At 41.1% G+C, this 15,033-nt stretch overlaps 1 protein-coding gene and 1 long non-coding RNA gene across 3 annotated transcripts in view; one reads left to right on the forward strand and one right to left on the reverse strand.

The window, feature by feature from the left end:
- Positions 1 to 9: 9 nt before the first annotated feature.
- The window catches only part of LOC106950602 (RNA-binding motif, single-stranded-interacting protein 2-like), a 34,140-nt gene continuing 19,116 nt past the window's right edge, over positions 10 to 15,033 (reverse strand). For both annotated transcript variants that reach the window (XM_015037557.1, XM_015037559.1), the window contains exons 3-14: positions 8,699 to 8,757; positions 8,254 to 8,345; positions 3,109 to 3,266; positions 2,911 to 2,990; positions 2,691 to 2,800; positions 2,457 to 2,500; positions 2,178 to 2,271; positions 1,909 to 1,959; positions 1,461 to 1,571; positions 1,291 to 1,371; positions 432 to 519; positions 10 to 203 (exon numbers count right to left, since the gene is read on the reverse strand). In XM_015037557.1, coding sequence (XP_014893043.1) covers positions 439 to 519; positions 1,291 to 1,371; positions 1,461 to 1,571; positions 1,909 to 1,959; positions 2,178 to 2,271; positions 2,457 to 2,500; positions 2,691 to 2,800; positions 2,911 to 2,990; positions 3,109 to 3,266; positions 8,254 to 8,345; positions 8,699 to 8,757 — 961 coding nt within the window. In that variant the 3' untranslated portion in view covers positions 10 to 203; positions 432 to 438. The remainder of the gene's footprint in view (positions 204 to 431; positions 520 to 1,290; positions 1,372 to 1,460; positions 1,572 to 1,908; positions 1,960 to 2,177; positions 2,272 to 2,456; positions 2,501 to 2,690; positions 2,801 to 2,910; positions 2,991 to 3,108; positions 3,267 to 8,253; positions 8,346 to 8,698; positions 8,758 to 15,033) is intronic.
- On the forward strand, positions 3,282 to 14,172 carry LOC106950603 (uncharacterized). Its single transcript, XR_001425647.1, has 2 exons — positions 3,282 to 5,611; positions 12,124 to 14,172. It is a non-coding gene; the product is annotated as an uncharacterized LOC106950603 (long non-coding RNA).

Consider the following 15,033-nt stretch of genomic DNA (forward strand, 5'->3'; position numbering starts at 1 on the left):
ACACACACACACACACACACACACACACACACACACACACATTCTCACCCACAAGTACAAACAAGCACACGCACTGGCACACACGTGTTCCTTTTGTTATCCGTGTTCAAGTCCCGGTGATTGGTTGTGGTTGAGATCTCTTCCAGCTTGATCCTGTTTTGGTTGGATTTGTTTCTTGCCCTGCGGCTTCTCATTGGTGGGAGCTGGAAAGTTCACAACACAGTGTTGATACTTTGAAGGTTATCAGCAAACAATATGCATAAGATATAATCTCTAAATAGCACTTTCATTGCAATCACTCTTATTTCCTTTGTCACTTTTTTGACAAAGGATACTCAGTTTTTTATTCTAATAACTAAATAACATCCAGAGCAGCCAGTTGTCTATATTCATCATCTTAATTACACGCCGGGCCCTGGACGTTTTCCCACCTCAGCTTCACTTGGTGTGTTGGTAGGAGTAGTTTGTATGTTCTGCCGGATTCTCCATGGCGACCTGCTGCTGCTGACCACCATTCTCCTGTCAGGAAAAAGTAAGACAAGACATGTTGCAATAAAAAAAATAAAATAATTATATTAAAAATACTGAAATGAGCATCATTTGTTCATAAATTAAATGTGCTGAATTGTGTTGAGTGGAGGATTATTATTTGTCTCCATGTTACATTTTAGATCAGCTATGAATTAGAGACATTGCAGAGGCCTGCTGTTTGTGTGAAAGTCATAGCTGAATATTCGGATATTAAAATATATAAATAAGGGCTTAATTTTATAATTATTATTTTGTTTATCAGAAAATAAAAAGGACGTTATAAAACTTTTACAGTTTATAGCTCACTGTGTCAAAGCATTCCATATAAAACACTAGAAAACATAAAATGTATTTTTCAATCCATTTTTAAATTCTTTTTTTTCCACGTCGGTTTGCAACTTAATATTTAGATTTTATACTTTAAAGTTTGCTTACATTACATTTTAAAATTCACACAAAACACCCAATTTTATCAAGGCAAAAATAAACAATATTACTTTTGATATTGTTTATTTGAAAAATAAATGAAAAGAATTGAAAAATTAAGTGAAAAATAAGATGTTAAAATAAATCGTTTATTCAAAAATTAGTAAATCATTTGAGAGAAAAAAAAAACAGAGCCAAACAGAAAACCTTTTACTACAGATTTCTTCTAATGGGACTCTAATCTATTGGTAAATCACACTGCATAAACACTTAAATACTCTCTATGAGCGTAACAAGTTCATACGCGAGGAAACAGTGGAAAGTGTGTCATACCTCTACTGGGACATTGGAAGGAGGCACTGGGGTGTACTGGGGGATATAAGTCCCCTGCATAGTAGTGTTGGCTGGAATATACTGTAAGGACGACAGGAATAAATGATGTCAGGATGTCAGGACAGGAAGCCAGCGGTTCTGTACCAGGAGGATGTGAAAGCGATACTGACTGTGCCTGTGCTGCCCAGAGACAGGTGGCTTAATTGCTGAGTGAGAGGCCCCATCATGGACGTGGGCTGGATGGACATGGCATGCTCCATTGTCGGGGTTAGCACTGTGCCCTGCGGACGAACAGATGCACCGACACTCAGTCAGCCTGTCTCCATTACAATGTTCACTTTAATAGTCAGACAGGACCAAGCAGGGCTCCTGTACACAGTGAACAGCTCATAACTGGGAGCAAATACAAAAACAAGACTAAACACTGGATATTCTGAGATTAGATCAGACAGTTCAGAAAAAATGTATTTTTGAAACTTGCTTATTTTGCTTTTATATTCAACTTCAGACTGCTCCTGTCTCTCCCTGTCCTCATGCAGCTCTCTTGAGACTTCCTCTCTGTTAAACTGCGCACTCTAACAACAAATGAATGGAGCAAAGGATCTGTGAGATACTCACAGCTGGCTGCATGAGGTATGACTGGTGGTGCATCCAGGACGGACTGTGTACCTGTAATTGGGAGAAACGATAACGAAAACTCATTTGTGCTTTTCGTCTGTGACGGTCACCCTTTGGGGTGTGGTATGAAAATGCAGAGGGAGAGGAAGAACTTGACGAAATGCAGCTCCATTAGCTTAGGTAATGTGAATTTAATGAGGGATTCAGGTCGGACGTGACAAAAACAAGACTATAAAGCTAAAAACAATAATTATATTGGTGTGTCTCACCTGGTAGGAGGAGACAGGAGAATGCATGTAGGGCGAGAGAGAGGTCTGGGCAATCATCCGGTTTGGAGCCAGACTGTAGGGTGAGGAGTAGAAACTGTCGAGCAGACAAGAAGACCATGAGAACGACGCGCGCGCGCTTTGCAGGTAGACTCAGCAATATTTGAAGGTTTCTGCGCCGGCCAGCAGAGGGCGACCTTTCACTGCAGCTCGTCAGCCAGTGTTTATTTTACTGTAGGGCCGGGGCTGTTTTCTGTCAGTCTGTGCATACCACTCACTCACCCATTCTGTAAGGCTGTTGGGTCATACGCTAGCGTCATTCCTCCCTGGGAAAACAACACACAGGATTCAGAACCAGTGAGGTCATGCAAACACTGGGGCGAAACAGCGTGTACTCAAAGAACAGCCAGCTAGCACGGAAAGTGTAATTTAAAACAAAATTTTAGGGAAAAAAAAAAAAAAAATCTGGCTTTGAGTTCCTAATGAGGCAGACGATCAACGCTTTGGCTGCGTTACCGTATCGCCGTCTCGCGCCCAGGGCCTTCCATTCTGGAGGTACTTCCCCTGGCTCTGCCTCTTCTTCTGACCCCCGTCTGCAAACTTGCATAATAAGGGCTCTGTGGGTGCTGAGAAGAGCAACAGATCAAATGAGTAAGTGAATTCGGTAAAATCACAGCAGGGAACAAAAACAAAACAACATCATGTTTGTATAGTACAAAGCAAACACTCCACACACCGAGCACTCCTGGAGGAGTCTTGATGAATTTGCCATTGAAATGCTGAATTATGGCCTCACACTTCTCTGTGGACTCCATTCTGAAACAAAAAAAAAAGGTCCGACTGAACTCCCTCTGCAGAAATCTGTTCGCATTACATGTGCATGTCACCTTGTTCCTCCACCAGGACATTTTAAATTCAGACAGAAAAGCCTCACCTTGCAAACCCCACGCCGCGGCTGGTCCCGTTGGCGTCCCGGAGGATGCGCGTGGAAATGACCTGGCCGAAGGACTTCAGCATGTTTTCCAGCTCCTGCTCGTCCATGGACACCGGCAGGTTGGAGATGTAGAGGTTGGTGGGGTCCTGCTCTTGTTGCTGCACGGCAAGATCGGCTTTCATGAACCATTTGAACGCATCAGGATTGACGTTTAAGGCATGAACATTAAAAGAGTTTCATTTAGCTCCAATGTAGTTTGGGGAAGAAGGAGAAAAGCTCAAACTTGTTTAAAGATTTTTTAAAAATATTTATTTTAAGTTTGTTTTGGCACTACTAGCCTTTATACATTAGTACTTCAGTTACAGCAAGTCTTGTTAAGTGAACTTAACTCCAGACTGGAGTTAAGTTCAGAGAGCTGAGAAGATACATTTTCAGGGAACGCCAAAGGTTCTCAGATCATTCTCAGTTTCATTTATGCCTGGGCTTTGACTGGACCACTTTAACACATACTAATGTTCTCAACTAAGCCCTTCTCTTGTAAATTTAGGGTTATCGTCCTGCTGCAAGGTGAACCTCCTGTCCAGTCTCATCCCTTAGAGCATCTGACAGGTTTCCCTCTGAGGACTGTCCAGTTTTTACCTCCATCCACCTTGCAATCAACTCTGATCAGTTTTCCTGTCCCAGTGATGTTGCCTCTACCGTGGGCTCAGGACGATGTGCAGAGCTATATTTGACGTCTGTTTACTAAGCAGATACTATGTTTTATTTATAGGCGGAGCTGCACAATAATTCAAACCACAGTTGTCGCTACATGTCAATGTATGAAGCATCTCCATGCAAAGGACAGCATGGATGCAGTTCTTGGTTGGATTTCCACTTACACGCATGCAAATTCTGCATGACAACAACTGATGCATATATTTAGTTTGGCTATTGTATCGCATATGTTTTCCTAATATTGTGCAACCTTTTTAAGCGTATCAGAGTAAAGCGGGTTGAATAAAATGGATAACCATTTTGAAAACCATGCACCATTTCCCTTCCTCTTTGTGTGTCATGCAATCTTCCAATATTATACACTGATGGATATTTTAAAGTGCTTCATTTTTAATGCAGCAATAACTTTTGAGTCCTTTCAAAATATCTTTCAGAATGCATCTGGACTCCCAAATGCAAGATTCCGGTCATGTCGCTACAAAGATTTTTGTCCTGGCAGCCACGAGAGCCGTCGTCTCATCGGTGTTCTGCTGCTTCTCCTGGTCCATTAAAGTTTCATAGTATCTCTGCTCCTTGTCAAGCATCACTTCGTTCCAGGATCCGAAATGGATGAACCGTTTTAAGCAAGTTTTACCTGATCGATAAAACTGAAAACTGCATAATTTGACACCCGAGACTTCCCATTCGTCACTGCCTCATCCCGCTGCACGCTGAATAACTTAACATTCACAGCTATGAATGTGAAAGAAAAAGAAGGCACGCTTCTTGGTACAATTTTGTTTAAATGGGGAGATTTTGAAAGCGGCAAATAAATCAAGTATGGAGATCATTCAGAGGCATTTTTAAGGCAATAGCTTGAAAGCGAAACCTTGTGTGACTGTGCAGAAGCCCACAGGAAGCCAGGCATGAAGTTTAAGAGTTCACAGAGCAACAGGAGCCTGGCAACCGGGAGAAAAGAGGCTGGACTAAAAAGACAGGAAGGGAAAACAGAGAGTGAAAGGAGAGGATAGGGCAGAGAGTGGGTGGGAGAAATTAGCAGCTCAAAGGGCTGATATTTTGTACAGAAAGAGACGACAAACAGGATGGGATGTAGTCGATGTCTGGAGTGATTCAGGTAATTAAAACGGGGAATGACAGACAAGAGCAAAACAGGAAGGGAAGACAGACGAGCCTCTGCCGATCAGCAGGCTCCTTGCCTTTCATCTAAATCTAATATATTTCCACCGTTCACCATCAAGCCTCCTCTCCCTGCTGCTAAATGATATATGATTACCCCGCAACCACAAATAATAAAGGCTTCATTGTGGAATGAGCAGACTGTCAAGAGATGCATTTGGAAGCCATATGAACTGGAACGGTGCGAGCAGCAAACAGGAGAGGACATGCAGCATCCCCTCGCTAATGCAGGTCTGCACGGCAGAAGTTGACAGAGGTGTTGACGTGACGGCGCAAAATCCTGGGGAGTATTTATAGCATTGAGGCGTCTCGGCAGCTAAAAGGAAGCAACGTGTTTTCTGTTACTTTAGTCACTCAGGATGCCTGTTATATAACAGGTCTGGGCTCAGATGAAACTTTTGTTTGGCGGTCTCCCAGCCCTGAAGTGAAAAACGAAGACTCGTTTCACGTTCACACACACAAACTCATCCCCGTCGTCGTCGTTGTCGTTGTTCCAGGCCGTCTCTCAGCCGCATCTGTTAAGGTGTGCCTCCAAGCTGACAGATTTGCCGGCTTGCGTTTAGAGCGGCGGGTGTGTGACGTCTCCGTTTGAAATGCGAGGTGCGGGGAGGTAAGAATGTGTCTATTTATAACTTCACCATTGTTCTGCTGCCCCGGAGCATGCAGCTCCGCCGGGCTCGCCGCCGTGCGTCCCGGGTGGCTCGTTCAGGGACTGAGCGTCCTCTGAGGACAGCGGCTGTGAGGTGTGGCTCACCATGTTTGTGAACTACACAGCTCAGCAACTGTGGTGAAGGTCTGTGCGAGCGAAGCCGAACCCGATACGAAGGATGTCCTGATCAGGATTGTTTTCTTTGTTTGGTCTCTGATACCAGTGAGAGTCACTTACGGATGAGCATTTGCTATTTAGAGGGCCAGTCCATTTTTTTTATTAAGTAGTGTTTAAAAATCAAAAACACAAAATAAGAGGAACGATTTATAAGAATAGCAGTTTTTTCTTTTCTCTTTAGAAACTCAAATATTTAGAGCAGGAATTTAGAAATGGATGAAGATTTGGCTTCATTTAATTAATAATTAGTTGTATAAAAACCTTTTCTAAGATTTGTTAATCTTGTGGGTAAAAGCAAAAATGCTGCTAACTTACCCACAATTTTCACTGCTTGCATCTAAATACGCCAAAGCAGTTCATCTTGGAAAAAAATGAACATGTCCTCTTCAATGTCTGACGTACTAAAATCTGATCCATTTTTCGCAACATGCTGTGTCCCCACAGCATGATGCATGTGTCTCCATGCTTTACAATGTACTGTTTCTTCACTTGTTTAAGGCTTGTCTGATAAACTACAAGAAGGATCTTCTGGACATCTATCTCCCAATGTTTATGGTGGCTTGGTTTTGATTTGTTCCAATGGCACTTTTCATTTTTCCAACATCACATCCAGCTCACGAGATGAGTCTCACAAGACTATAATATGTGCAGAAATAATAAATGTAGCAGTTTGGAAACAGCCCCATTTCCACAAAAAAAACCAAAAAAAAAAACACGGGCATCCACAGTGTGGGAGTACCACCCATTACTCTTATTATGTTTACTCTGTTTCAAAAGTTGGCAACTCGAAAAGCTCTGAGTGGTATTTTACCAATCACATAAAAATGCCAGTACATCAGACCAGACCATTCTTGACATTTATATTGTTTTTTTTTTTTCTTTGAACTGCAGTAACCCGGCGACACCGAGCAGCTATGTATATTTAGGTTTATAGAGTAGTTATCAACACGTCTGCCAGAGGACACATGCTGTCTGGGTGAGTCAAGTTTTGGTGTCCAGTTGCACTTGTCGAGTGTTAAGGTGTAGTGGATAGTGTGGCGCTCTTACAGGGGAACTGCAGCAAACTTAGACTCTGGATCTAGTTGCGGTGTACTGGTTCAGCTCAACCGGTCACATTGATCTCTGACGGTTTTAAAGAGCTGGGCCAAGGGAGACCCTGGTGTTACATTGCAGCGGGTTATGTTTGGGTTCAGGAAATGGGGAGGGGACACTGGGATGGAGTGTATTAAGTGGTGGTGTCGGCCCCAGACCTGGGCCTGGAAGATGGACAATGCCGGTTCTTTGTGCTTGTCCCATTGACAGTGGGTGTAGCGGCGCCCTCCCCGGGGTTTCCTCAAAGGGGAGCATGAGAGCCAGAGGGATCAGCTTAATGGGCCGACAAGAGTTGCTTTGACTGCAGACACTTTGACAAAGAGTTCAGAACAAGCGTTACAACTGGAGCAGGTTAGCAGCGTACACAGGGCGCGAGGGGAAGCGTGAGGGGGAGAGAGAAAGACGAGGGAGGAGGAGGAAGGTGAAAAAAAAAGAGGCTGGACGCCGGGAACACAAACAAAATCAACTGGTGAAATCAACAAAACCACTGCTGCCAAAACCACTTTTAGGAGTAAACACTTCACTAAACGCAAGATTTCAAGTTGTGCACTCGTCACCAGGACGACGGCTTCATGCAGCAGCATCACTTTTATACAGCAGGGCTAAGAGGTGTGTACTGTGGATGAACAGAAGTAAGTCTGCAGGTGAACACTGATCAACTACCTGTTTGGGGATCAACACTGGCCTGTTTTCACTCTGCTACCCTGAACCTTACGCCCAACAGCACCTTTACTCCAAACCCTCAATTTGGGGTTTGTGATGTTTGTGATTTTTTTTAGCATTAAAACCATAATTAAAACTGTATAGGTTTTGTGATTGTTTTTATTTGTGCATCAGATTTTACAAGTTGTAAAAAAATATATATATATTACTGCGTTTGGAAGATTTAGTTTTTTTTTTTTTTGTATTTGTGGATTGTCAAAGGCAGAACTTTCTGATTTAAATTATTTTCCAGTTGAAATTCACAGAAAATAAAGAGTTTAAACTTACTTAACGGAGAAATATTGCTGAGATTATCTAACAAATAAAAAGTATTTTACACACTCCCTGTACTGAAGGTTAAAGGGTGATGTAAAATGCACTGTCACCCTGTCAGGGCAATTTTCAGGGACAAATATCTACAAAGCAAAGATGCAATAGAAACAGAAAGAGGGTGAATATTGGTCCTGGAAAATAATCTGGTTTCTGTAAAATCTTCCGAAGTTGGAAAGAGCTCTCAAGAGAGAAACAGGTTGGACGTTAAGGTCAACTGAGACTTTTTATGTGACTTTGGATTTTATACTTTATAAGAGGAGTTGCTATACAGAGCAGAAGAAGACTGGAGTGATTCTCACTTTGGCCATCTGAGCCTGGACTCCGCTGGATTTCAGAGCTGTGACGGCTTTTTGTGCAGCAGCTGGACTGTCAAAATCCACAAAGCCATATCCTGCAAAAAAAACAAAAACAAAAAGAGCAGCTGGGGTTAAATCTACTGTCATTAAGACGTCAGAAAACACAGTGACAGCATCAATATTTTAGATTACCAGAGTAAAAAAGTTACAGTACTATACAAACCACTCCTAATTCATTTTTTCTTTCATCTGTGAAAAATGATCTTGATCATTAGTTCTTCAAGATTTCCAAATATCTTTTAAATTTGTTCTTTGGGCTTTTGAGGCAGATTAAGGCAATCAGACTCATTGGAAGCAAAATATAAAGCGGGAAGGTGGGATACTTTTGAAATACAACATCAAGCAGTCATTTTAAAAGGCCTTATAATAAATGAAAGACATGGTTCACCTTTACATTTGTTGGTAGTTTTGTCCAGAATGGCTTTGGTGGAAACGATTTTGCCGTACCTTCAGGGGAAAAACAGAAAACAGAATAAGTGACAGCTGAGGTGACTGAGAGACACATACAGGAATCTGCTCCTACAACATGCATACCAATATTTCCACATTTCCTCAGGGTGCCAGACTACAGGTGTTCACATGAATGCGTACTCTGTCCTTCCTGTGAGCGACTTTGTCTCATAAATGCCATGATCTTCAGGGCTTACAAAAAAATTTCTGCGCCTCCGCCCTTCTGTCTACGTCGCCTCTTGGGGACTGTACTCTATTCCTAGATCTTTTTTTCTTGAAAGACAGGAGACGGCACTTCAGGGACAAAAACTAAGACACCGTCTTCATCAGACTCACGCAGGACAAAACACGAACACCTGGCTTGCAAATCCAGCTCTGCCTTTCGGGTATTTTTGGCCCAAATAATGCTTAGAAATGCTGCTTTTAATTAAAAACAACAACATATTTCTCTGTTTTTGATTTACCTATGAAGATAAAAAGACATATAGCATATTAAACATCCTGGTCTGTTGTCAACAGAAACAAAAACCAAAGGCCAATCCCTAAAGCAGTGGAATCAGTTACCGCATTAATGCCGTCTCCTAAATATTCATGGTCTGAAAATTAGCTTAAAAGCAGTAATCTACAGGCTTTATGTGCAGCCTGATGGAATGCAGTGTTATAGGAGTGTCCGCCAGCTCTACAGCCTATTAGACCTGCCTTCGCCTTTAGCTTGTGCAGGAGGCCGGTGTTCCTCTGTTTGGGCGACATGGCGTCTGGGTGGAATGTACACTGAAACCTGATGCTTCACCCCACCACGTCCCCCTCCCTCGCTCCCTCCCTCCATTCCTCCCTCCCTCTTGCTGTTTTTCCACCCTCACAATACAGCAGACTGCTGGGTCCTACGCTCCTGCCTCGTTGGAGCGGATATTTAACCGGATGACTCAGACCGGGCTAGACAGCTAAAACCTCAGTCACACAAGATGACACCTGGCTTTGAATTTAAACTGCAGGTACCTTCCCCCCCCCCTCCTACTCTCCAGCACAAATTAAAACATTTTCTGTGTAAACTGAAAAAAAAATGCTTGAAGTTTCAGCTTTCCTGCTAAGTTCGGCTGCGGGTTTTGAGAGCTGCTTCACATTGGTGCTGCATGGAGCCGATCATCTCCTGGCACCTGTGGACAGGCATGTCAGTCCAGGATGATTGAACCACAGAGATTGGCTTCAGGCAGGCCTCGTCTTATTGCTACAGTACTAACACGTTCAATCCTTCATAACACCTGGCCTCCTTGTTGGAATTTACCCCCAGCTTTAAACTGATTGATACTTCGAGTTTAGACAAACATTTCGATCAGCCAATCACATTTTGAGTAGCCGTTAAGTTTGCATTGCTCAGGTATGTCAAGGTTTTAAAAAGTTACATTAAAAGTTCACGTCGCCCTGTTCCTTCAGCCGTCGTAACGATTTGCCAGAGAAGGTGCCGCTGTTTTCTCTACCTGGATGGAGCAGCGCAGCCCCTCCCCTACCTGTTGCTACACACAGCCAATTAGCCGCTGAAACGAAGCCATCTACGTGTTTACTTTTTGTAAAAAGAAAATAAGACAAATCAGGTTGTTTCGAATAATTTCTGGTCACAAAAATACTAAAGCAGCAACAACTCAATCAAATTACATGTCTGTTAATCAGCTGACTGTTTTAAATTTCTCCAGGGCTCATTTTCAAGTTCCTATTAAAGTTCATTAAGTCTTCTTCTGTGTTCAGTTTTTATTTTCCATGTGACAATTTAACAGATATTGAAAACTAAAAAGTGTTGCATCATGGAGTTGCTTTAGTAAAAGCTTAAACAGTTGCAACCCGTATTGTGTCTCCTTCTGTCATAAAGTGGAGGCTGTAGATTTTGTGAATTTATGTGTTGACGTTTTTAGAAAGAAATCCCACAACTCCAATAGACACACTGCTTCACTGCCTTATAGCTTTCCATAGTCATACTGTGTGTAAATATTCATGTGTTACTACACATGAATATTTACACAAACTAAAAATAGTTTAACCAAAGATCAGCACAATCTTTAAATCAGATGACCAGACTTCCTCAACAAAAATCCTCTGACGAGCACCACCACGTCACATCACGGCACTTCATGGAGGGTCTTAGGTGAAAATCAAATCTTATTCACACTTTTCTCACAGCAAATACATGTGAACTTATGAAACAAACATGAATAATACGCAGTTTCATTCACACATATTTTAGAAGATCATAAAATATTTTAAGCATACAGAAGTCTTTGTACAGTTTTAAGCATGTTACTTCTCTTTTCGTCCAGTGTTCCTTACCTACATTTAGTCTGATAAAACTAGTCTATTTCAAACAAATCAAACCACATACAACATAAAGCCTTAATAAATGACCTGAATTCCGAGTATGAAAATTATAACATTTCATTGAAAATATGCCACCAGTACTCACAGCATGAATATAATGCTGTAAGAAGTATGTCTCTTCCAGATTTCTTATGTTTTTTTATTTTTTTGTTTCAGACCAAACAAATTTTAATGTCAGACAAAGGTAACCTGAGAAAGTAATCTGAGTAAAAACAAACAAAAAAAAGTTTCCAAAAGATGATTTAATGTTAAAGGCAAAAATATCTCCAAACTAATCTGCCTCTATGCAAAAGTTACTTACGCCGTTTGTTAAATACTGAATAAACTGAATTACCTACAAATGGAAAGTGCCGTTCAATTTCACTAGCCACACCAAAACCCTACCTCCTGCCAGACCTGTGAAATAAAAAAATCACTTATACAAAACCTGTCTGACAACATGAAGTAGGCTAAAGGATCTGTAACAGGAGAACATCATGCACCAATGAAAAGGAATCAAAAACACATGAAACACAGCAAATAACATGTTCTACTCTGATTAAGGCACCATTTCCAAAGCTCTAGGAACACCAAGGGGAACCTATTATCCAAAAAGCCAAACAGGGAACAGTGGTGACCCTACGTAGGAGTGTCAGGCCTACCACACATCAAAAGATGCCCTCCACTGTGGCTGATTTAAAGCAATTCTGCAAAGAGGAGTGGGCCACAGTGTTGTTCAATAGCCATCTATATATTTATTATGCAAATATTTTTACTAGTACTTTTTTTTTAAAAAACTGACTCATATTTTTTTACTACTCACACTATTACAGGAGGAATATGTATGTATATATATTTTTAATCATCTATAAGCGGTTCCTGGAGCTCCAAGATAAATTTAATACCAGCTTGTAATATTTTAACATTTTCAAGCTGAAATCTTCTTATTTATTTAATCTTTTTTTCTGGTTAGCATTACAGAAGAGAATCAAATGGGTTTTTTTTTTGTTTGTTTTTCAGGAACACCCAGGGAGTCACCAGAAGAGTTGAAAAGTGACTTTAGTCCCTCTGCAGTTGAACGCCAGCCCACCGCCCGGTGAAGGCCAGAAGGACTTAAAAGACAACCCCAGCCCATATATGGCCAGCTGACATTCTTTCCCAGCAGGCTTTCCAACCTTTTTCCCACATCATTTAAGACCCCCCCTACTGGTAGTCACTTCTAAAGCGTCGTTCTTCTATTCACCTCTTTTCCACTCCACAAAGATGTTTCTGTAAGTCTGCCTCTGCACTGAAGTTTCAGCATTTCATGCGGCAACCACAGATTTCACACCGGCTTTGATTGCTGCTTTGATCAGACGCAAGCGTCACCGTGCGCCATGTGATTTCACTCAGCCGGTCTGAAATCTACATACGTCTGAATGTGCTGCGATGTTGACTAAACCACAATAATTACAAAGGGTGGGGCCGGCTGGCGTACCAGACACACAGTGATGTCAAGACTTATGAAATTTGTCCGCACCTCTTCACAAACGGATTTGGTTTTCCTGTGAATGAATCCTGGAAATAAGAATGCATGACTAAAGTTCACCTCTCTGACGTACAGTGTCGTTCTGACCTGCAGCCGCCGAAACCAGTTTGGGTGCTTTACAGCAGCCTTTATCTGTGACTTTATATGCACGCACGCACGCACACACGCACACACGCACGCACACACACACACACACACACACACACACACACACACATATGCAGGCTCGCTGTTGTTTTAGAGATGATTTTTTTAGTTCCATAGGAAGTATAATATTTGATCAAGAGTAAAAAACACAAGACGCTCTGTGTCTTTTGGTGGCTCCTTTCCATGTTACCCTCTGGTTTTGACTTAGGTTTCTATTATTTCCTGCTGCATGATTTTTCAGATCATGATTTATTTCTGTGTAATGAATAATAAACAAACTGATGCCCTGCAAAACTACTGAACCTTTTCACTTTTTGTCACAAACTCAAATTTATGTGATAGACTGACAGAAATAGTGCATCGCTGTTAAGTGAAAAGAATAAAAATCTAAAAGGTGAGGCATAAATTTGCGCTTAAATGTTTTGCAGCTTTTAACAAACTTCCCTGCAGGTCTGCTCTACAGTTAACTTGATCGGTTTTACCATTAACCCTGAAAATATTCTCACTACATGATGCTGCTACCATCGACGTGGTATGTTTGGGTGACATACGTTACCTTGTATGTCAAACAAAAACTTTACTGTTTGAGCGTATCTGACCCGAACACCTTCTCCAAATAATATTTGCTGTGACACTCAAACAGCTGGTTGCAATTTGCAAACTGGGCTTCTTATGACTCAACATCATCAGTTGTTTTCTTCTGTCCACTTATCCAAAAAGGGCAGATGTTTCGTTGAGGGCATGTTGTCCTGTTAGGATGTTCTTCCACCTGAGCTGTGGATCTCCGCAGCTCTTCCAGAGTCATATTAGAGGCGTTCAAAATTTACACTTCTCCAAGCGTCATCTCTGACCTGTCTGCTGTGTTCACTGCTCCTCACGATGCTTTTTTTTTTTGTTCACTGTTATGTAACAAACCACCGAGGTCTTCACAGAACAGCTGGATCAGATTAAAGACATACAGGTGCACGGCATTTACAAATTAGGTCACTGTTAAAAGCACGGCCCAAAAAAGTTATTTTTTCTGACTGTTTGTTAAAAACAAGTCCTCCATACCTTGTGCTGTATTACCACATAAAATCCCAATGTAATACGTAAAAGATTGTGGTTGTAATGTGGCGAATTATTAATAACTCCCGGTGTTATGAATAATTCAGCACGATACTGTTTCTGTGTTTTGTTCCATTCCTGCCTAAACAGCTCTAGAAATGAAATCATGTGTCCAACAGATGAAGGGCTCAGGTCTGGATGGCACAGATGTGTTTCCTCGCATTGGGTTTCTGTGAGACTCTTTTCCTCATTCAGTATCAAAGTCAAAACTTGTTCCACTTAATGTGGACTGGAATGTACAATTAGGTTTGGTCACACAATAATGTCATTTATCATAAGGAAATAAAGAAAGCTTGCAGTGAGACAGCATCTTTGGTATAAAAGCGCTGAATGTCCTTCGTCACACGGTACAACTTTAAAGGTTTACTTGGTTTCCATAAAGCGGCAGATCACAACAGAAGTAGGACTGTAAGGATACACTAATCTCACGATACAATGCACGATATTCTGCTCATGATACGATATATATCACGATATTCAGCAAGCGATACAAGTATATACATTTTTAAGATTTTCTGAAAGATTTTAGAGGGACAGAGTGATTTTGGTGACATTTTGTGGCTGTTTCATAGACTTGGATTGAATTAATTGAACTGATGGTGTAATAAATGTTTTTGTTATAAATTTGCTTTGTTTAAATGTTAATTGTGTGGATTTGTGTGTTTGGTTGTGCAGCAAAGGAACATTTTTTTGTATTATTGACTTTTAGAAATTGTAACTTATCTATTTAATTTCATTATTAAATTAAATGTAACTGCCTGTTTTGTTACATGTCATTTTTAATCTAACATGTACAACTGGGTAAAAAAACATTATAGCTGTCATTTAATTAATGTGGATTTGACATAAAACTCAAAGTAGGATTTAATGTATCAACACTCGCCGATGAAAAATTTATACTTTGAAGAAAAAAATATTGATAAATATCATAGAATCAACAAAATTACACAGCCCTAAACAGAAGTCATCATTGGCTGTGTTTTCTATTGACAAGCCTATGCAATGATCCAGTCAAAGTTGCAGTACCGTAATTCCGCCACACGTTGCGTTATCTGAAAAATTCAAACGGTTTCTGAAAGGGTAGACATTGCACTTTCCAGCCAATATCGGGTTATTACGGTAATTAGAGAGTGAAATTAATCTGAGGG

This window comes from Poecilia latipinna, unplaced genomic scaffold (genome assembly GCF_001443285.1).
Source record: "Poecilia latipinna isolate Pla-1442-1.1 unplaced genomic scaffold, P_latipinna-1.0 Scaffold411, whole genome shotgun sequence".
In the NCBI taxonomy this organism is placed as follows: Eukaryota; Metazoa; Chordata; class Actinopteri; order Cyprinodontiformes; family Poeciliidae; genus Poecilia; species Poecilia latipinna.